This window comes from Scardinius erythrophthalmus, assembly GCF_964197995.2.
Source record: "Scardinius erythrophthalmus genome assembly, chromosome: 7".
Lineage (NCBI taxonomy): Eukaryota > Metazoa > Chordata > Actinopteri > Cypriniformes > Leuciscidae > Scardinius > Scardinius erythrophthalmus.
In genome coordinates this window covers 2,401,951-2,426,341 of record NC_138227.1, presented here as the reverse complement: position 1 = coordinate 2,426,341, position 24,391 = coordinate 2,401,951, and the positions used below count along the sequence as shown (strand labels likewise).

At 38.4% G+C, this 24,391-nt stretch overlaps 1 protein-coding gene across 1 annotated transcript in view; it reads right to left on the bottom strand.

Annotated features, from left to right (window-relative positions):
- Positions 1–24,391, bottom strand: part of LOC308693237 (uncharacterized protein) — a gene marked incomplete at its 3' end in the record, with an annotated part of 262,595 nt that overhangs the window by 10,027 nt on the left and 228,177 nt on the right. The window contains exons 11-12 of the mRNA XM_081370029.1: positions 5,586–5,759; positions 1,441–1,614 (exon numbers count right to left, since the gene is read on the bottom strand). Of these exons, the coding sequence (XP_081226155.1) occupies positions 1,441–1,614; positions 5,586–5,759 (348 nt within the window). The remainder of the gene's footprint in view (positions 1–1,440; positions 1,615–5,585; positions 5,760–24,391) is intronic.

The following is a 24,391-nucleotide window of genomic DNA, read 5'->3' as shown; positions in this document are numbered from 1 at the left end:
TCTGCATTATAGTTACTAACGACTGGCTATTCACAGGCTATTCATAGGGTTTCAATCCCTAATTTCTTTTATCAAAGTTCTCACTGTATCTAACTGTATCAAATGCCCTTCTGGAATAAAGAAACATTTCAGTAAGCATTCCTATTTAGAACAAAATCATAAAAGAATAACTGCTAGGTGGCAGGTGCACCTTGGGCTAGCTAGCATGTTAGCTTAGCACACCATCAATACACGACAATTTATGAGATTAAAACCATGTTTGTGCTCCAAACTTACTTTATAACGCAAGTCAAGTGTTTTAAATAATCTTCTGTCATCTAATTTGGCTTCAGATAAAAAACTCAGACAGAAAACATATTATTTTATAGTATTCTGCACGATGATAAAGTCTATATAGATTAGCATTACATTATAAATATAATCTATTATTATGAAAATACCTGGCATGGCTTGAAAAACACAGGTAAATCAAATATCATTGCAATCATGTTTATTGTCTTCAAAACGTCTTTATCTGCATGTTACATCCATTACAGCGATCTCTGTGTTAGCTGTGTGTGTGTTCGAGACTTCCTGGAATGTCACATGATTATGGCTCTTCTTCATGTGTTCCATATATGGACTATTATTGTGCATAGGGCGCCCTCAGGCTATTGGTATGGATTGAAAACACAGTACATCAGAGTATCCAGCGCTCATAATGATTACATCGACGCATTTGGGTATAAATTCAATACATATTATTCCTGTCTATAGAAATCTGATGTAAACCTATGAGAATATATCAATATTTCTCCAAATCTGCACATTTTTAATCTAAAAGCCCTGAGGGATGTTGTTTTGTCAAGCGCTGTCATGACAACAGCACAGGATTTTTTTTCTGAATGAAAGCGGCTGACGCTCATAATTCACATTAAAGGTATCGACTCATTTTTTTCATTTCATAACTCCTGACACAAATTAAGACATAACTGTCACTATAAGTTTCTCAGAATACAATAGTGGTCAAATACTGAAAATTGAGTCTTATATCTTTTTAATGATGTATAGTTTGTCAAGGTATAACATTAAATCTGATAGTAACTTTGAACTAAAAAAAAAAAAAAAAACGCTTCAGTGCACAGGCGCACTGGCAACGGTTAACAGGTTTAAAAACCCTCTTCACTGTATCCTGCATCTGTTATCTGGTTTGTAGTTTGTCCGGTTTATTTAACTGTTAGTTTTACTTTCTTTTGGGGATGATAATATATATGAAGATGTAAATGTTCCTCTTCAGGGAGACTCCTCACCGCTGCCTTCTACCGCTGGCAGGATCTGACGGTTCAAGCAGGAATCTGTCACTGAACCACTGGATGGGGCTTACAACAAACATATATTGTATGCACTATCTACATATTAATCCTTATTCGCTCTGAGTCTTTCTGGTAGAGATGATCTTACCACAGTATCTCCAGTTTACAGTGAGGATTCTCCAGTCCAGCAGAAAACAGCTTCACTCCTGAGTCTCCTAGTTTATTCTCAGACAGATCCAGATCTCTCATGTGTGAGGGGTTTGATCTCAGAACTGAAGCCAGAGCAACACAACCTTCATCTGTGACACCACAATCCCTCAACCTGTAGAGAATAATGACACACATTAAGCTTATATCCAAAGATAAACATGACACTTAAAAAATAAATAACATAATGCTGTCAATATGAAATATATACAAACACTCATTAGTTCATGTTGTTCAAATACATCAGTTAGGATTGAGGGATTGAATATACAGTTTGTACAGTATAAATCATTATTTCTATGGAAAGTCCCCATAAAACATGGAAACCTAATGTTAATGTGTGTGTATGTGTGTGTGTGTGCTCAATGTATTTGTAAACATTTTAAGGAACATGTGTGTGTGTTAGGGCTGGGAGAAAAAAATCTATTCACCTAAATATCGCAAGTCTTTTGTTTACGATTTTAAAATGATTTTCTTTATTCCAGAATCGATATTGATTAAAATTAAATTGTTTTATTTTTGTCCTTGCTTATAGATGAGGTTGACAGAAGTTAGCCACTCTTGTTCCAACAGAGGATGAAATGTGTCGTTATCTATGAGTGTCGTAATAGCCATTTCAAGTGGACGCGTGGAAGCGATGTGAGACTGAAAGCACTGAAAAGCCCTCGAGCTACTCATATGCTGAGAGAGAGATAAGACAGTAGAGCTGCACAATTCATCTTTAAAATACTGTGATCTCCATTCAAACACCCACACGATCTTCCAATTCCTCTGTCTACTAAACCTTTGACAAAATCATATCGCAACATTCAAATCTGTGTTGGCGCTGCCACTGACCCAGAGAGAGTTGTCATGAACAGCTTCACAAAAGGTCTTTTAAACCTCATAATAGTATCATTATTTCTGTGATACAATAGTTCAAAATATCATAGAAGTACTGGGATAAAAGTTCAAATATAAACACTGATGTCTACGGTAGCGATCAAAATAGAGTAAATCAAAAATTAAAAATTAAAAAATGTATTTGTTATTGCATTATTTATTTAAGATAATGTAGTACTGTATGATGCTTCTGAAATAAAACTCAGAAAGATGTGATGAATTGTTTTTGTAAATATGACTCATCTTATACTTAATGTGCAGTCTGTATAAGTGTATGATTTAACTTTTCCCCGTAGTCTAGTGTTAAAAACAAATTGCAATACATTCCAATATCGAATCGCAATATTGTAGAATCACAATTTTTTAAAATTGCAATACACATCGTATCATAGGGCTGTGCAATTCATTGAATTTTGATTTCGGCTCCCAACGATTAACAAAATAGTACAATCGAGTAAAAACGATTATTTTGCCATGTCCTGTTTATCAAGTACACTCTTATATTGTCTTGTGTTCTGAATGACACGCGCACATCTGCCCCTCCCGAAGCCATAAAATCTCTGATGGCAGAAGGAGGGCAGCCACGGCAGCGTTTGGTGAGCAAAAAAGGCAAAACCAACTCCGTTGTCTGGGAACAGTTTGGCTTCGAGGAATCCGATGACGAGCAGAAACATGCAGCAAGAGTTTAAAATCGCTTGAATGTTTAAACCAGGGTTCACCAATCTCAGTCCTGGAGGGCCGGTGTCCTGCAGAGTTTAGCTCCAACCCCAATTAAACACACCTGAACCAGCTAATCAAGGTCTCATTAGGCATACTAGAAACTTTCAAACAGGTGTGTTGGAGCTGGTTGGAGCTAAACTCTGCAGGGACAGCGGCCCTCCAGGACCGAGATTGGTGAACCCTGGTTTAAACTGATAAGACTTAAAAAGTATCTATCAACTTTATTTACGATGCAATGCTGGCTCGATATAGCAAGTGACAACTCTGTCAAGTCCTGACTCCTAAACGCGAGAGTGTAGTTTCGACGTCCAACCCATTTTGAGAGACAGAGAGAGAGAAGACGCAGCACCGCTGAACACTCACGCAGTTTGTGAAATTGCATCTTGGAGAAAGTTTTAAAATGATTGATCTGATTTTATAATCTGTGTGGATTCATTTAGGCTACTCGTACAATCTACATGCTAAAGTGAATCAATGTTTGCGGGGATATTTCCCGCATTATAAGTGGTAGACCTGCGGGCATTATCAAAATACTTATTGAAGTATTATCTGTTATATTATTTTAGTAGATCAAAAAATACAATAAATGCTCAAATTTCGATTTTTTAAGAATTGTTGAAAGGTGTCTTTTTAATGAATGCAACACGTTCCCAAAGTCATGTGAAATAATCATGTTACATAATCGTGATTTCAATACTGACCAAAATAATCGTGATTGTGATTTTTTCCATAATCGAGCAGTCCTATCGCATTTTAAGAAACTCTCAATATTAATGTAATTAATGTCCAATAAAGGCTGTATTAAAGCACTTAATGACATTTTCTGATTTTCCGTGTCCTAATCTAAAGTGAGAAATATTTATGGTTAATAAGTTGTTAAAGCATTATCTAACTCTTTACATAAGAGCTAATTAAACAATAACAGTTTGTTAATTACAGTGATAATGAATGAAGAACTCACTACTTGTATATAGTCTCTTAATATATTAACTACAGCTTATATACTATTAAATATTATTCATTAACTACAAACTAATAGTTTGCAAATGATTTATAAGTGCTGTGTTACTGTATACTTGTGATAAAGTGTTACCATTATTTCAAACTGGTCGCATTAAGTGTAATTGTTCCTTTTGTATGTGATGGAGTGATTCTCCTTTTTCAAAAATAACACAAAATAAACAAAGTAAAGATGAATTTGGCTGATAGCATTATTATTCTTTTTTCAAGATTTCCATAGATATGGTGATATATTGTTATTGTGTATTATTTTGGCCATGATAATCATGTAGTGATAAATCTGATATGGTGACAGTCCTGGAAACACACACCACTTCCCTCTTTTCAGCTGCACACACATATTTTGAGGAAATGCTCACACTTTTACAAGGGTCTGTTTGCACAAGCATTACAAGGCAAGATGATTTACAACAAACATTTGTGCTTTAAAAACCCTCTTCACTGTATCCTGCATCTGTTGTCCGGTTTGTAGTTCGTCCGGTTTATTTAACTGTTAGTTTTACTTTCTTTGGGGAGATAATAATATAGTAAGATGTAAATGTTCCTCTTCAAGGCAAGGCAAGGCAAGGCAAGTTTATTTATATAGCACATTTCATACACAATGGCAATTCAAAGTGCTTCACAAAGAAGAAATTAAAATAATAAAAAGAAATAAGAATAATTAAAATAGTTTAGAAAAATAAAAAAATAAAATACAGTACAGTACAGTCGGACGAACATTGGCACAGTGCTCATTCATTAAATGCATGGCTAAACAGATGTGTTTTGAGTCTGGATTTGAAAGTGTCTACAGTAGGAGCACATCTGATCTCCTCTGGAAGCTGGTTCCAGCTGCGGCTGGCATAATAGCTAAAAGCAGACTCACCATGCTTAGAGTGAACCCTTGGTATTTCTAGCTGATATGATCCTAGTGATCTGAGTGATCTGTTGGGTTTATATTCAGTGAGCATATCTGCAATATATTGAGGTCCTAGGCCATTGAATGATTTATATATCAGTAATAATACTTTAAAATCAATCCTAAATTTAACTGGGAGCCAGTGTAAATACCTGAGGACTGGTGTGATGTGTTCATATTTTCTGGTTCTGATTAGAATCCTGGCAGCAGCTCTGTCTGTTGACTTCATCGATGCATTGGCACAGGGAGTCAATGGGGCTGTATTCGTTAGGCGATAGGGCTAAGTAGAGCTGTGTGTCGTCTGCATAGCTGTGGTAAGCAATTTGGTTCTTTCTCATTATTTGGCTCATTGGGAGCATATACAGGTTGAACAGGAGTGGCGCAAGAATTGAGCCTCTTCAGGGAGACTCCTCACCGCTGCTTTCTACCGCCGGCAGGATCTGACGGTTCAAGCAGGAATCTGTCGCTGAACCACCGGATGGGGCTTACGCCAAACATATATTGTATACACTATCTACATATTAATCCTTATTCACTCCGAGTCTTTATGGTAGAGATGATCTTACCGCAGTTTCTCCAGTTTACAGTGAGGATTCTCCAGTACAGCAGAGAACAGCTTAACTCCTGAGTCTCCTAGTTTATTATATGACAGATCCAGTGCTCTCATGTGTGAGGGGTTTGATCTCAGAGCAGAAGCCAGAGCAGCACAACCTTCATCTGTGACACCACACTTCCACAACCTGTAGAGAACAATGACATTAAGCCTATATCCAAAGATAAACACTTAAAAAAATAAATAATATAATGCTGTCAATATGAAATATATACAAATACTCATTATTTCATATTGTTAAAATACATCAGTTAGGATTAGGGGATTGAATATACAGTTTGTACAGTATAAAAATCATTATTTATATGGAAAGTCCCCATAAAACATGGAAACCCAACGTGTGTGTGTGTGTGTGCTTAATGTATTTGTAAACATTTTAAGAAACGTGAGCGTGTGTTAGGGCAAAAATCTATTCACCTAACTATAGCAATTTCTTTGTTTATGGTTTTAAAATCGATTTTTCTTATTTCAGTATCGATATTTATTCAAATTAAATTGCTTTATTTTTGTCCTTGCTTATATACAAGGTTGACAGAAGTTAGCCACTTTTGTTCCAACAGAGGATGAAATGTGTCGTTATCTATGAGTGTCGTAATATCCATTTCAAGTGGACGCAATTGACTTTTAAAAAAAAAAGCAACTAGCGACAAATCTAGCGACTTTTTGGACTAACCTCAGTAACCTTCAAATGTTGTCAGTCCTGTGAGCGCGAGCTCTTGCTTTCTCCCTGCCGTCACTCTCTCTCGCTGCGTCTCCCCTGTTCAGTGAATGGCTGAGAGGAGCAGCGGCTCATTCTTCTGTTGAGCGCATGGCAGCTGACACACGTGAATGAACAGTGTTTTTCCACGGACATATCACTTATCTGCTTCTATTTTGTTTTATATTTAAAGAATTTAGTTTGACCATTTTAATTTAATTTATTTTCTTGTGCTTATTACTTGTAATACTCTCACAGAGCTTTAGTTCATCCAGTTCCCGAACTCTCAATTCAGATAATTTTACACATAGGAAAAAATGTAGTCATTCGCTATATCATAGCTATGTGATACACCTGAAGATTTTAAATCAAGGTCTGGCCTCGGTATTATTCACCTCAATGTTCGGAGTTTAATGTCCAAACTGGATATGGTTAATTTATGGGTCGGGCAAACTGATGCTGACATTGTTGTTTTATCTAAAACCTGGTTGACTAAATCTGTCCTTGATAAAGATATTGGCATCCATGGTTATAATGTGTATTGTTCAGATCGCCAAATGCAAATATCAAATACCAAATGCAAATATCAAATGCAAATTCAACTCTAGTTTAGTGCTCTCAAAATCGGTGCGTAAACAATTAGAGTTTTTGGCCTTAAACCTTGAAGTCTCTAAAGACCACTATATCAGGTTGGTTGGTTGTTATAGAACTGTGTCTGCATCAAATGACTCTTCATCTACACTATCAAATTTGTTAAGTCAAGTTATTTGTAATGATACTATTGTTGTTGGTGATCTGAACTGGCTAAGGCCGATATCAGATGCTTTTAAGAGCAGTGTAACAATTTAAATTTGACTCAATTAACACTCCTACTCGGCCAAATCCTATATGTCCGGAGAAATCATCAATCATTAATTTAATCCTGACCAATGCCCCTTTTAAGTACTCTGCAATAGGTGTTTTTGCTAATGATGTGAGTGATCACTGTGTGATTGCTGCTGTTAGAGATACTAAGGTGCCCAAGTCTGCCCCTTGTATTGTTGAAAGGCGAAATATGAAAATGTTTGTTGAGCAGGGATTTTTATATGATTTATTCTATTTTGACTGGAGTAGAATTGCCTTGATTGATGATGTGGAATTAGCACTGACTTTCTTTCAAAATTGTTTTCTTGATATTCTTAACAGACATGCACCTATTCCTAAACTTAGAATTAAGGGGCGGGACAATTCCTGATTTACTTCTGAGATTTCTAATTTGCTCCATGAGAGAAATGTAGCCGGGGCAAAAGCAAGAAGATCAGATACTGATGCTGACTGGTTTGTTTTCAGACGGTAGCGAAACAGATTCACTTCACTTTTCAGAAAAGCTAAAGCTGAATTTTACTTATCTGAAACCACAGAGAATCTAAATGACCCCCAAAAATTCTGGAAAACTATTAAGTCATTATCTGCATTGACTAAACCAACAGGTTTTCCGTTTTCTCTAGTTAAGAATGGTGTGTCCATATCTGACAAAGTAGAAATGTTAAATTGTTTTAATAAGCATTTCATATCATCTGGTTTCTTGTTTGATTCTGTTGCCCCTATAGTGTCGGAGCCTGTAAATGACACCTTTATTACTGCAGACAAAACTTTCAGTTTAGGAGCTAAAATAAGGGTTATTTTTGTTTGTTAAATAATTAACTATTTCACTCAATGTTATGTGAGTTGGCACCACCTAGGGGTTGAAGCAGGAGATGTAAGGCCTCTGGGAATAAAGGACCTGCGACTTCACCTGAGGGTGTGGCCAGAACCGGAAGTGACAATCTTTGACCTCATGGCCTGACTCCATATGAAACAGATCGATTCAATCCACCTTATATCTTTTCAATCCTTTATTTACATGAGATTTTGATTTTTTGATTTTGTATAAACATACCTTTTTGTAATAAATATTATTTCAGTTTGGAAATCTATCCTGTGGACAATGGAATCATTTTTTGGAAAGTGAGCGTCAAGCTTTTTTTTGTTCAGCCACCAAAATCTTTAAACCGTGCAAATTGTTGGAAGTCTACTATAGGAAAAGAGGATTATTGGATGATTTTATATCAGTCTGCCGGGCCTGGCAACATAGCAAATCCATGCATATTGATTCCATGTGCTGAACTAGCAAACAAGTGGCAAGTATGGAAGACACCGCTAATGAGTTTGATGAAGAGAAAGTCAAGGGTGACTTATTATACTTACTGTTATGGATGTAGAGATTAGTGGTCAAGCACCTAAGCTACGAAATGCTAGAAAAGGAAAGCTTGCCCACTTAACGAAAAGAAAAAATATTATGCTTGAACTTATGGAAGATGCTTCCTGTGTGCAAGAAGTGAAAGAAAATTTGAATAAATTTGTGTGTCTATTGGATGACTTTAAATCTCTACATGAAACCTATCAGGAGTTGTTGTCAGAAGAGGAAGCAAGGCAAGATGAAGTAGAATGGTTTAAACCTAAAATGGCAGACATTAACAGTTTTCTCTCTTCTGTATCTGAATGGCTGTCTGGATTATCTAAGGCTGTGGAACCTCAGGAGATTGAAGTTGCCCCTGAAGACAGCATATCTCAAATTTCCAGTCGTGAATCCAGATCAAGAGCATTTTCAGTTGTATCTGCAAGACTACAGGTGGAAGCAGAGAGAGCTGCAGTTTTAGCAAAGGTGGCTGCACTCAGAGAAAACATGACTTGGAGGATAGAGAAGAAGCACTTAACAAAGAGAGGCAAACATTAAAAAAAAAACGTGAAGTTCTGGAGCTGAAAGCACAGCTAGATGCCTCATCAGCAAAACTCACAGTTTTGATGTCAGCTGGTAAATATCACAGAGCTTCAGCAGCAACAGACTTAACATCTAATCCTCACAACATGAACGTGCCAAGGGAAGGTCAAATTGACAGGAATGCCTATCTTGCTGAGATATCATCAAAGAGTTATGCTTCAGAGTGTGAATTCCTTTCTTTGGATAAGGTCGCTAAAGCCCTTTCTGTTGTGCAAACCCCAAGTGTTAGGCCCAAGGATATTCAACCCAGTCCTATCCCACAGCGTTCAAATGGCCACAATGCAGTCAGGAAGAAAGCCAAGGAGGTTCAAGAACCTGGTCCAGTTAACCTCCATGCTGAGTCAAACCTAGCCAGGTAGACATCCTTCAACGCCAAAATGACATAACATCCCTTCTAGTGAAGCAGCATCAGCTTTCAAGTCTTCCTCAGAGAGATATCCCAATCTTCAATGGTGATATTTTGAAGTACAGACCATTCATAAGAGCTTTTGAATTTGGCATTGACCTAAAAACAGATAACAGTGCTGACCGGCTGTACTTTCTTGATCAATATACCAGTGGCTTTCCCAGAGATCTGGTAAGGAGTTGTCTTCATATGACCCCAGATAAAGGTTATGAAAGAGCAAGAGATTTGCTACAGAAAAACTTCGGAGATGAATTCAGCATGTGTTCTGCTTATATGAAGAAAGCATTAGAATGGCCTACGATTAGACCTGAGGATTCCAAATCTCTGCAAGCCTTCGCAATATTCTTGAGGAGCTGTTGTAATGCAATGGAGGACATGAGTTACTCACATGAAATTAACTTGTCATCCAACATGAAAGTCTTGGTCTTGAAACTTCCTTACAAGCTGAGGGAAAGATGGCGATCAAATGTGTGGGAATTTCAAGAAAATCAGAACAGTAGGCCTCAATTTAAAGATCTTGTCCTATTTGTTGAAAATCAAGTGAGAGTGGCTTCAGACCCAGTATTCGGGGATATTCATGATAAACCCCTAATCAAAACTGAAGACAATAATAATGTAGTTTTTATTTCAGGAATACATGGCCTCTCAGCCCATAGTTCCAAAGTTACAATAGCATGACAGACTTTTTTTCATTCTATGATATATGTACGGTGCTAATCTCCAAGCATGCTTTGACTCACAAACCTGTGACACATCAACACAAATATCACCAACAAGTGTGGGATCACTCAGATATTTCTTACGCAGATCCATATATAAAGAACAGTCATACAAAAAATGCTTATCATCTTCAAATCGCAGAGATATTAGTTAGTTTACAATAACTACAGATTCTTTCTGTCATTGGTGTATTACTCCATCTACCCATTTCTATAGCTAAACAGTGTCCTGAGCATCTGAATAACAACAAAGATCGTAACAAGGTATTATGGGGATCACCACTGAACAATGGAGGCAGAGGATCGGACAATATTTCCAACCAGCATCCAAAGGAAATTTCAATACCTTTTGAACTAACCACCTTTTGCAAGTCTTATGTCATTTGTGTAGCAGCAGCAATCACACGTTGGAGCAGTGCAAGCTATTCAAGAAAAAGAAACACAGGGGAAAGATAGAATTCCTCAAAGGTAAAGGAATCTGTTTTGGGTGCTACATCAAGGTCACATCAGCAAATACTGTAGGAAGAGGCTCACATGTACATCATGTTCTAAACAGCACCCAAGTGTCCTTCACATTGAGCAAATAGAGCAAAAGGTAAAGCATGAAAAGAAAATTGACACAAAAGAAACTGTGAACTCCTCTGCTGTTACGCAGCCAGTCGGTGGGCATATTGGGGCCGGTATACAGGATAATGTCCTTTCAGTGGTTCCAGTAAGAGTCAAAGCTGCTAAAGGTGACAAGATCATCCCAGTCTATGCTTTCATTGACCCTGGAAGTTCCGCTACCTTTTGTACCGAACGTCTGATGTCTCAGTTGAACGTCAAAGGTAAAAGAACTAATATCCTGTTGAAGACAATGAGTAGAGAAGTCCATGCCAACTTATGTAATCACAGGATTAGAGATCTCTGGATTGGATAAAACCAATTTCATACAATTGCCTGATGTATTCACACAGAAGGAAATGCCAGTCACCATGGAAAACATACCCACTAAAAAAGATCTTGCTAGATGGCCATAACTGCAAAAGGTTAATATCCCTGAGATTGATGGCAACATTGAGCTACTTATAGGAACCAATGCCTCAAAGGTCATAGAGCCATGGGAGATTGTAAACAGTCAAGGTGGGGGCCCTTATGCAGTCAAGACTTTGGTTGGTTGGGTAGTCAATGGACCCTTAAGAGGAGGGAAATCCAGCATAAACCGTGACTGTCCATGTGCTGACATAAATAGAATATCTGTAGCAAATTTGGAAAAGCTTCTGATTAGTCAGTACAATCATGACTTCAATGAAAAAGCCTCAGACGAAAAACGTGAAATGTCATTTGACGACAAAAGTTTTCTTAAAATCGCAAATGAGTCAATCTCACTATTGGATGGACACTACACACTCAACTTTAGGGCTGGGCAAAAAACATTTTTTTTTTCGATTAATCGTTTTTTTAAAATGTGGTCAATTCAAAATCGATTCTCAAATGCCACAAATCGTTTTTTTTTTTTTTTCATATTTATTTATCTATCACCCAAAAGTTATAGTTTTCCTCCACTGTTCATAGGCTTGCCAACTCCATTTTATAGCTAATGCTGTGAGATTTTATGTTTGTTTTATCTTAATCATAAAATAACCTCAACTAGTGCTGCACGATTAATCATATTGCAATCGCGATGTCAAGCCTACGCAATTATATGACGCAAAATGCTGCGATTTTATATGAAATAAACAAATTTGGGCTATTAACGCAATTAACGCAACATCTGTTAATTTTTGTCATCCTTTGGCTAGTGTTACATGATCCCACTCTTATTCATGCAAATGCTTTTAAACCATTCATGCGCGACAAGACAAAAAAGAGCTCGCTGTCTGTGAATGTCCTGACTGTGACACTCAGAAAGACTCGCGCTGATATTGTGTGTGCGCACAAGACAGCCCAGAATACAGTTCTCTTTCGCGCTTGAATGAACAATAACACACACAATTATGCCAAAATGTCTTTTTGTTGAGTATCTTCATAACATAAGGGCAGTCTTATGATGAATAGGGCTGAAACGATTAGTCGACATTGTCGACAACAAAAAATTGTCGACAAATATCTTTGTTGCCGAGTAGTCGTTTGATCCCACGTGACCTAATGTAAGGGCCTGCAATATCGCGATTTGACCGCTACGGCGCTGTAGCGCTAGAGTGTAATGCAGCCGTTACAAATGCTATTGCGGTAGAAGAAAACACAGCGCGAATTATGACGGAGTGCAAACGAATCCGAACTAGCAAGGTGTGTAAAGTTTCACAAAACTATCGTATGCAATACATGCAAGGCGTAACTTGCTTTTCACGGGAGCACAACATGCATGTTAAAGCACTTAAAGAGGAAACACACCGGCACAAGACGAGCCAGTGAGAGGTGAATGTTCTCCAGCTGAAGCTAAATAACTAGCAGTAAATCTCTTTTTAGAGAATGCAATACTACTAATAGCAATAATATTAACAATAATAATATAATTACAGTAATGTAATGATTTATTTTTGCATAGAATAAAGCTTGATCGAGCTTAGAAATCAGGGCTGTTTTTATTATTGTAGCTCTATTAGGTAACGTTATTACAGTATTATCCCTTGCCTGTATTTTGTTACATATTCATGAAGACTTACAAAAGGAGATGTTATGAAGAATATCATGTCAGTTATTTTTTTATACTGTAAATTAAAAGGTGAATGAGGATGTCTCTGTCAGCTCAGCTAAATTGTCATATCAATAAAAAAAAAAATTCTTATAATAATTGTTTGCAGTTTAAGTGTGTCTGTAATGCAGCTGATAATTTTTTTTGTTTATTTTTTTCTATTTAAAGTGAACAGAATATTTAACCAATGTTGCTTAGAGAGCATTTGTGTGTGATTTGAGTTGGACAGAAATCTGAAAACTTAAATAGAATGACCTGTTTAGTTGCTCAAAGTTCATTAAAACAACCATTTCAAAAGCTGAAGTGATTTTTTTATATATATATTATAGTTAGAATATGTATAACTCAGTGTTTTAGCTAATTGAAAAGGCTGAATAATCGTTCCAAAAGTACTGATTAGTCGGCGAAATAATCGATGAATAGTCGATTAATCGTTCTAATAATCGTTAGATTAGTCGATTATCAAAATAATGCAGCCCTAATGATGAACATGAAGAGTTGTGACTCGTGAGAGAATGAGGCGCGTGTGAGATCCGCATCTCTGACAGCAGCGGCTGGTCTTAAAGGGACAGTACACAGTAGCCACTAATTATCTCTGTCGTTAAAGTTAATCAAAGAACAAAGGGAACAGAGAAAAAAACTCACTGCTCTTGACTAAAGAACTTTTGTAACTTTAATAAGGATTAGTCTATATATAATTTATAATTAACCCTCTGGGGTCTGAGGGGTTTTTGGGGTCCTTGAGATGTTCTGACATGCCCTGACATTTGTGCTTTTTTCAGTTGCTTATAAACATATTAATGGCAAAGGTGTAAATTCACTCTATTTAGCACAAACAGGGCTACCATAATATGTGAACAACTTGCATGTACAAGTTTGTATTTTTGATAGAATAATGTTTATGCATGTTTTTTTCAAAAACAAAAAACTAAAGTTTCTGAAATAAGGCCATAAAACACATTCTAAATATATGTAAATAAGACTTTTGACTAATGGATGACGTTGCCTAGAATTTTTTCTTCAAAATTATGTGAAAATCATCCTGCCTAATCATTCACATAACACAATACATTGATTTAAATCTTGTAAAACACTTTTTGTTTGGAAAGGCCATATGCGGGTGGGCGTGATTCACACCTGCGGAGTCAATGGGGCCCGCATAATGAGGCTGCATACGTAATGAGCCTTTCATTCAGGTGTGTGACTGAGCCACAAGAATGCAAGGACAATATATAACTGGTTTGTTGTTTTTTCCACAAATTTTGCTTGCAAATTGTACAATATCCAAGGTAAACATTTCTAGTAATTGTGCAGTTAATTGTTCTCATACTGTATTTTCAGATTTGGAATATATTCTCTTCCCAAATGTGTCACTAATAAAGCATAATAAAATTATTTAAAGAGAAGGCTCATAATGACCTTTTAAGATTTTGTTTACATCCATCCTTATATATATATATATATATATATATATATATATATTTTTTTTTTTTTTTTTTAAGGTTATACAATTACAACAACATTTAAAATTGTAACAATATTTCCAGTGTAATCTTTCTTTGTATTCGCGATTCATATTAAAACAGTATTTTTGCCAGCTGTAGTAGCTCCACAACAGCGCGCATCTGTGTGTTCATTCATTCATAGAAACGCGATTCATAAACAGTATTTTTGCCAGCTGTAGTAGCTCCACAACAGCACGCATCTGTGCGTTCGTTCGTTCATTCATTCATACATACACAGAAACGCGATTCATATTTAAACAGTATTTTTGCCAGCTGTAGTAGCTCCACAACAGCACGCATCTTTGCGTTCATTCATTCCGATTAGAACAAAGCAAACAGAACTGACCTAATTCCTCAGCGGGATCCGTTTGCTCCTCGAAATGATACTTCCAGAACTTCTGAGGTAAATTTTTGCAGGATTATTATCAAGATAGTATTATTCCTCACAGCATCGTAAAGTACATAAGTCTGAAAGTGAACTCGCGGTGTGTGTTATCCAGCTGATGTGGGTGTTTCACAGGTTTGTTTGGATCGCCTCACATTTGCGTTTGAATAGCGCGCGCTCTCCGTGGGCGGAGCACATTAAAACTTAATTAGCTGAGATGAGAACGACTGACATCTCTCTCTTTGCATACATATTACATAAACTGTGAATATTTGTTTTTTATAAAAATTACTTCATTTAAAAGAAGAGAATTCAAGCTTCATGCCTGTGTGACTGTATGCCTGTTTGACTGAGTATTCGCTGAGTTACAGTTCATTTTCGGACGCGTTTCAGAATTTACTTCACTGACGGAGAGTAGGCAGAACTCGCATCATGTTTATTTTTCTTTATTTGGCAAAAAGCACAACACTTTGTTTTTATTATGAGCATACACAAAAAAATACACACTAAACAGGATCGATTGATGTATAACACAAGCATATAAGATAAAAATTACATTTTTTTTTTTTTTTTTGCACTCATACGGAAAAAAAACGAGCCTATCGCGCCGGCGCGATAGCCGACCTCAGGGGGTTAATGCAGCGCAGACTGTTTGATAACTTTATTCAATTCCTGTATATGTCTGTTAGACAGGAAGGGCACAGGTAAATATGATATGCAAGTTTTTTTTTTTTATGGGTTTATGTGAGGATTGTTAACCTGTTTGATCAAGGTATGCGACTGTTCTGACTTGTCCAATTTTCAGCATCAATTTTTCATCAAAATCCTGTCTATTCACTGTATGCATTTGAAATATAGAGTTGGGTTCTGTTTTAATGTACCCAAGTGTACCTAAAATAAAAAAAGTTTAATATACAGGTTTGTAGCTCTTAATTTCTTTTTATTAATTAACCACTTGTAAACTTATGTTATCTGTTCTTTTTTTTTTTTTTTTTATAATTATAGGAATTGTATTAAATCTATATTCATTGAGTGGAATCGAAATCGAATTTAGAATCGAAATCGAAAATCGAATCGAGAATCGAAATCGAATCGAATTGAGAGCTTGCGAATCAAAATCGAATAGAATGGTAACATCTGAATCGATACCTAGCCCTTCTCAACTTACTGTTTAGGAAAGATGATGTGATAATGCCCAACAACCGTCACATGGCCATGCAACGTCTTCTGAGTCTGAAAAGGAAATTTAAGAGAAGTGATTCATTCCATAAAGACTACACATCCTTTCTCAGTGACATGATAGATAAAGGATATGCTGAGGTGGTCCCACAGGAAGAGGTGGATCAAGTGGAGGGAAGAACCTGGTATATTCCACATCATGCAGTCTACCACCCCAAAAAGAATACACTTAGAGTTGTGTTTGACTGTGGTGCAACATATCAAGGTGTGTCCCTGAACACGGAACTGTTGCAAGGGCCTGATCTTACCAATTCAATGGTTGGAGTCCTGCTTAGGTTTTGTCAAGAACCCATTGCAATGATGGCGGACATAAAATCTATGTTCCACCAGGTAAGAGTCTCAAAATCAGATGTGAACTTTCTATGCTTCTTGTGGATGATTGCCTAGTGTCTCTGCCCACGGCACCGAAAGCAGTGCAAATGAAATCAGACTTGGTGGATTTGTGCAGATTGGGCGGTTTTCAACTCACCAAATGGGTGAGTAATAGTAGAACCGTCTTGTTTGCCAGTGACATTAGGTCCTTAGATTTATATAAGGACAAGCTACCAGTTGACCATGCCTTGGGACTTCAATGGAACATTGAAGATGACACCTTTAGATTTACCATCACACTCAATGAAAAACCCCATACCTGTAGAGGTATTCTCTCCATGGTGAGCTCTGTCTTTGATCCTCTTGGACTTTTGGCTCCCCTCACTCTTCCAGCCAAACAATTTTTACAGCAATTGAGCAAAGAAGGCTATGGATGGGATAAGCCGATATCCACGTCTCAATCAAGACAATGGCTATGTTGGATCATGACCTCCCCAAGTTGGCGGCCTTCAGTGTGCCACGCTGTAAGAAACCCAATGGATTTGGTAAGCCACAGTCCTTTCAGTTGCATCATTTTGCTGATGCCAGCAAACTTGGATACGGAACTGTAAGCTACATCAGAATGACCAGTGAGCAAGGTAACATCCATGTATCTTTCATGATTGGAAAGGCAAGAGTTTCCACTTTAAAGCAGTTGACGATACTACAACTTGAGTTGGCAGCTGCTGTGTTGTCTGTCAAAGTAGACAAGATGCTCCGGTCAGAACTGCAGCTGCCATTGAAAATTTCACTGTTCTGGACAGATAGTGAGGCAATGTTGAAATACATAGCCAATGACAGTGCAAGATTCCACACTTATGTTGCCAAGAGTATCATTCGTTAGAGAAAATACCTGCACCCAGTAATGGAGGTATGTGTCCAGTAAGGACAATCTGGCAGATGATGCATCCAGAGGGCTGAGTGTACCAATGTTTCTGGAAAGTAAAAGATGGATATGTGGCCCTGAATTCCTCTGGCAACCAGATCACAGTTGGCCAACTGAAGGGTATAAACAAGTGTCTCTTAGACAAGATGACCCAGAGGTCAAAGGTTTTACCATTGTGTGTAACATGGTCACTCAAAATGAACAGAATCCTACCCAAAAGCTTCTTTCTTACTTCTCAGATTGGACCAGATTGCTTAAAGCTGTTGCTTGGTACCAAAAGCTTGGAGACAGCCTGTTAGCACTCGCTGCTAAAAGGAAGGAACTTTCCACCAATGTCTGCACTCGTTCTAGACATCAAAAACTGGCTTCCCAGCTACATATCTTCAGATCAACACTTAGTGGTCAGTTCTTGTCTATGAAAGACCTTGGGAGAGCAGAAAAAGAAATTGTATCCTACACTCAAAGACAAGCTTTCCCAAATGAATTTGAAAAGCTAAAAATGACTCCACACAATGTTAAAAAAAAGAGTACCCTCTACAAACTAGACCGAGTGATAAAAGATGGATTATTGAGAGTAGGAGGACGACTGTCAAGAGCGACAATGTCAGAAAGCATGAAGCATTCCATCATTCTTTCGAAACACTCCCCCACCTCCAATTTGTTACTTCGCCACATTCATGAAAGGTATGGGAACTGTGGAAGAAATTATATTCTTGCCCAGTTGCATAAGAAGTATTGGATCATCAGTGGCAACACAGCAGCAAGAAAAATTATTTCTAAGTGTGTGACATGCAGACGCTTGAAAGGCAAAACTGAGGAACAAAAGATGGCTAATTTGCCAAAAAAAAGAACTCAACCAGATCTCCCACCATTCACAAATGTAGGAATGGACTATTTTGGCCCAACAGAAACAAAAAGAGGAAGAAATTTTGTCAAAAAATATGGCGTAATCTTTACATGAATGTTGTGCAGAGCCATTCATCTTGAAATGGCCAGCTCCCTGGACACTGACTCCTGTATCCATGCTTTAAAAAGATTCATATGTAGGAGGGGCCAGGTAAAACGTATCTGGTCTGACAATGGTACCAATCTCGTAGGTGCATGCAGAGAGCTCAAAAAGGCTTTTACTAATCTGAACAGCAGTAAGATTCAAAGTGTCATGCCCCAAAGGGGAATCGACTGGAGTTTCAACCCACCAGGGGCGTCTCACCACGGTGGCGTGTGGGAGAGACTAATCAGGTCTGCAAGATGGATCTTAAATTCCCTTTTACAACAACAAGTTGTAGATGATGAAGGTCTCCATCCATTGTTTTGTGAAGTTGAGGCCATTCTTAACAACCGCCCAATCACCACTGCATCCTCTGACCCTTTCGACCTGGAGGCTCTTACACCTAACCACATTCTCTTGCATAACTCACAGCCTGTTCTACCTCCAGGTGAGTTTTCCAAATCTGACTCATACACCAGGCGCCGGTGGAAACAAGTGCAATACTTGGCAGATTTGTTCTGGAGGAGATGTACACAGAAGTATTTAATACTAATGCAAGAGAGACAGAAGTGGTGTAAAGCAAGAACTAATCTCAAAGTTAAAAAGGAGATATTGTGGTGGTGGTTGACCCTACCTCTCCACAATCCTCATGGCCGCTTGCAAGAATACTAGAAACAAAACCTGATTCAAAAGGGATGGTCCGGTCAGTCAAACTGCAGACAAAGACCAGCATTATGGAGTGGCCTATCCCAAAGCTGTGCTTGCTATTGGAAGAAGATGATCAATAGAGATCAGATGAATGAAAAAAAAAAATATATATATTAATAATATATATATATATATATATATATATATATATTTTTTCTTTTTGTAATTAGATTACTTAGATTATTAATAGCTCCTTGTGTAAATGTATGTAAATGTTCAATGTTAAGTTTGAAACATTTAGGGGCCGGATATGTATGAGCTAAAATAAGGGTTATTTTTGTTTGTTAAATAATTAACTATTTCACTCAATGTTATGTGAGTTGGCACCACCTAGGGGTTGAAGCAGGAGATGTAAGGTTTCTGGGAATAAAGGACCTGTGACTTCACCTGAGGGCGTGGCCAGAACCGGAAGTGACAGTCTTTGACCTCATGGCCTGACTCCATATGAAACAGATCGATTCAATCCAATCCACCTTATATCTTTTCAATCCTTTATTTACATGAGATTTTGATTTTTTGATTTTGTATAAACATACTTTTTTGTAATAAATATTATTTCAGTTTGGAAATCTATCCTGTAGACAATGGAATAATTTTTTGGAAAGTGAGCGTCAAGCCTTTTTTTTGTTCAGCCACCAAAGTGGACTATTTATCTGCTACATTCAGTTTTAGCTCCTTCTCTGTTGCTGATGTTCATAAAGGCCTGAAACAATTGAATCCTCGAAGACCTGCGGCCCCGATCACTTAGAACCTTTCTTTTTGAAATTAGCTGCAGATATCCTAGCTGAACCTCTGACTCATCTTTTTAATCTTTCACTGGTCACAAACAAAATTCCCAAGGTATAGAAGTCTGCTTATGTTTTACCACTTTTGAAAGGAGGTGACCCTTCCTTGCCTAATAATTATAGACCCATTTCCAAACTTTCAGCATTGGCCAAAGTGTTGGAATCTTTGGTTAGTGAACAAGTGAAAGAGTATTTAAATGCTCAGTCAATTTTATCTAAGCATCAATCTGGTTTCAGGAAAAAACACAGAACTACCACTGCTGCTATAAAAGTAATTAAAGGTCCCGTATTATGCCCCTTTTCACAAGATGTAAAATAAGTCTCTGATGTCCCCAGAGTGTGTATGTGAAGTTTCAGCTCAAAATACCCAACAGATCATTTTTTTACAGCATGTTTAAATTGTCATTTTTTGTGGCTCAGAAAAACGCACTGTTTTAGTGTGTGCCCTTTAAATGCAAATGAGCTGCTGCTGGACGACACAAGGGGCGGAGCTTCATGAGCTCGCGCTCAGTCTCTCAGGACAATTTCATCTCACGGAATGATGATAATATCAGAAACTCTCAGTAACGGTGTTCATTTCGAGTCGGACAATAATGCCTACAGAGTCAGAGTGCTGTATAGAGATGAAACAGGTATAGTTTAGTAGTTTAATTACGGTTATTATAACGTATTTGTCATCTCCTTACGTATCCATAGCCTACAAGTCTGCTGTCTGAATGATGATCAAACATACTGATGAGTTTAATAAAGTTTATTGTACATCACACAAAAGATGAAGCGTCAGTTTTACTTCAGAAAATCACAGTAAGAGCTGAGTAAACACAGTAAGTTATTAGAAGTGCGCAAGTACATAAACGAATTTCGGTAGAGTTGAGGGAGCATTCCTGTGGGCGGAGGTTAGTCAAAAAACGGTTTTAATGACGTCATTAAAGAAGGAAGTAGAGGGATGTAGTCCAAACAGGCCTTTCGATGTAGTCAACTTCTGTTAAATAAAATATCTCGCTTGGCATTGAACTTTGAGCTTTATAATTTTACAGATATTATTTATACTCTAACAACAACATTACACACTAACTAAAGTTTGAAACATGGGATCACGAAGAACGGGACCTTTAATTATATAGTCAAAGCACTTGATGATAAGAAACACTGTGTGTCTCTGTTCATTGATCTGTCCAAAGCATTTGACACTGTTGACCATAGCATACTATTTCAGAGACTGATCAGTATAGGTATGTCTCAGCACTCTGTAGGCTGGTTTATCAACTACCTCGCTGATAGGACTCAAGCTATGCAAGTTGATGGCCTAACGTCAAAATATGTATCAATCTGTAAAGGGGTCCCATAGGACTCCATTCTGGGGCCACTTTCATTCACTATTTATATAAACTGTCTGGGGGAAAATGTTCAACATGCATTTTTTTCCATTTTTATGCAGATGATATGGTTATTTATTGTTGTGCAGCTACCATTAGGAAGGCATATGAATGCTTGCAAACTGCTTTCGATAGAGTGCAAGCACAGCTTTATCAATTAAAGCTTGTGCTTAATGCAGAGAAGACCAAAGTAATGGTCTTTTCAAACTCAAGGAAAAATGAGTTAGACCTGAATATTATCAAGTGTCCTCAGATGTTGGATGTTATGGAGCTTTAAGGTTTATTTCAAATTGCAGACCCCTCACTCATCACTGTACACTTGACTCCACAGTGAATTTGCCCTCTCTGTCAAATCGCCGGCTTACTCACCTTTATATCTTTACATCTAAGGGCTTTATAGGCAGGCTCCCATGTTACATATCCGAATGTCTTTCTTTTACGCAGAGTACTTATAGTTTACGGTCCCAGAAAACTATTTAATTGAATGTACCTCAAGCCCGGACGGATTTGTTCAAAAAGGCTTTCATGTTTGTTGCTCCTTCGACTTGGAATGACCTACAGAAAACACTTAAACTACAGTGTCTAATTTCTTTAAATGATTTTAAAGGTTATGTTAAAACTATAGAACATGAGTCCATCCACAAGTGCAAATGTTTTAATTAATGGCACTTTTTTTATTTAATTTGAAATGCACTTGAGTTGTCTTTGCCTCTTTTGTATTTGTCTTGTGATTGTGTGATCAAATTTGTTCTGCTGTCTTGGTCAGGTCATCCTGAAAAATAGATTTTATATCTCAATGAGACTAACCTGGTTAAATAAATGTTAAATAAAAAATAAAATAAAATAGCTACTCGTTCTATTGTCTGACAAAAAAAAATATAGGAAATGAGAACATCTTTATTGGACATTTGGCTATTTTATATTATATTAAAATACAGTGTGTGAGCATGAATTTAGAGAGAAAACATTAGGCAGGCAAACCGCAAGTACGACACGATGACGTCATGAATATAATAATTGATGTATGACGTCATCTAGCGACATTTAGGGAAGGCGTTAGCTACTTTCCTTTGAAAATAGTTGGCAACACTTGACTGAATGCACTGAAAAGCCCTCGCGCTACTCATATGCTGAGAGAGAGATAAGACAGTAGAGCTGCACAATTAATCTTTAAAATACTGTGATCTCCATTCAAACACCCACACAATCTTCTTCCAATTCCACTGTCTATTAAACCTTTGACAAAATCATATCGCAACATTCAAATCTGTGTTGGTGCTGCCACTGACCCAGAGAGAGTTGTCATAAACAGCTTCACAAAAGGTCTTTTAAACCTCATGATAGTATCATTATTTCTGTGATACAATATTTCAAATTATCATAGAAGTCCTGAGATAAAAGTTTAAAGTTCAAATATAAACACTGATGTCTACGGTAGCGATCAAAATAGAGTAAATCAGCTTTTGATAGAAACTTGGTGCTTAACCCCCTGGGGTCGGTGGTATTGCCGGCGATACCAGCTCGCTTTTTTTCTTATCAGTTTATCTCTTGATTTTGATCTTACATATAAGTGTTATACATCATTCGATCCTGTTAAACAAAGGCTTACCTCCTCTTATTTAGTTGCAAGGGAAGATAATAAGGATCGAGGAGATGTTTAGCAGTTAGACGAGCCCCCAATTAATGTTACGTTCCACCCAGTCTAGGGTAGGGGAAAGCAGCATTAAAGTAACTAAAAATATGAACAAAACAAATGGCTCCAAAAGTTACACCAAAACAACAGAAATGTGATACAACAAATTTATTGATGTAACACAATTTAGGAAGTATTAAGACTTCAGGAGTGGGAGTAAAGCCCAAAGAAAGTACATACAAAAATGCCTCTAACTAACTAAATCTCTACACTTACCTTGTGTAAAATAAAATGAAATAAACAACAAAATACTTCCCTGACTCCCTCTCTACTATAAGCAGCAGCCTCCACCTGGGCCGCATCATGGAGGAAGCTGCAGGAAGGCGCCCCCCCCTCCCTCTCCAGCCCGTGCCCCGCTAAACGCCAGGCTAAGCGGCGCTCCAGAGACGGGCCGCTCAGTGATGGCTGTCAGTTCTTTTCAGAAGATGGGAGTAGGGCCACTCCTTCCCCCAGGTGAGCAGCACCCTAATGTGGTTAAAGAAAGAACTGACACCCCCATCCCTGAGCACACAGAGTTCTCGGACGATAGTGCGCCCCACCCACGGGTCCCGCCATTATCGTCCCCCTCTGTCACAGAGTTCTCGGATGACAGTGTGCGCCGCCCATGTGCCTCGCCACTCTCGTCCCCCTCTGTCGCCAGACCCCTGGCAGAGCAGACCCCCGCGGAACCCCGCAGACCCCCACACCGGGCCGGTCATTCCGCTTCGCTGCACCACCAAGGGGACGTCTGTGGTTCACATGACCCAGCTGGCACAGTTCTTGGGAGCCTGGCTAGAGCTTCCAACCTGTCCCGCTGGGTCGCCCGAACCATCAGGCTCGGCTATGCGATTCAGTTCGCACTGTCTCCTCCCCGCTTCAGGGGAGTCCGCTTCACTATGGTCGGTGGAAATGCCCCTATCATGAGAGCGGAGGTTGCTACCCTACTGGCGAAGGGTGCGATTGAGACTGTCCCTCCAGCCGAAATGAGGTCCGGGTTCTACAGCCCCTACTTCATTGTCCCGAAGAAATCCGGTGGGTTACGGTCAATCCTGGACCTGCGCGTCTTGAACCTCTCCCTTCACAGGCTGCCATTTTTGAATGTGTGCGGCCACAGGATTGGTTTGCAGCAATCGACCTGAAGGACACCTACTTTCATGTTACCTCGACACAGACCGTTCCTGTGGTTTGCTTTCGAGGGGTGGGCATACCAGTACGCGGTCCTCTCATTCGGGCTAGCCCTGTCTCCTAGCGTCTTCACGAAGGTCGTCGAGGCAGCCATTGTTCCCCTACGAGAACACGGGGTTCCCATCCTGGACTATCTCGACAACTGGCTAATCCTAGCTCACTCTCGAGACCAGGTTTGCGAACACAGGGACCTAGTGCTCCGGCACCTAGCTCGTCTGGACATTTGGGTCAACTGGGAGAAGAGCAAACTTTGCCCCGTGCAGAGGATCTCTTTTCTCGGTATGGAAATCAGCTCGGTCGCCATGTGTGCGCAGCTTACAAGCGAGTGAGAGAGCGCGCGCGCAGTCACTGCTGTAACGACTGAGACAAGTCAGACACAAGTA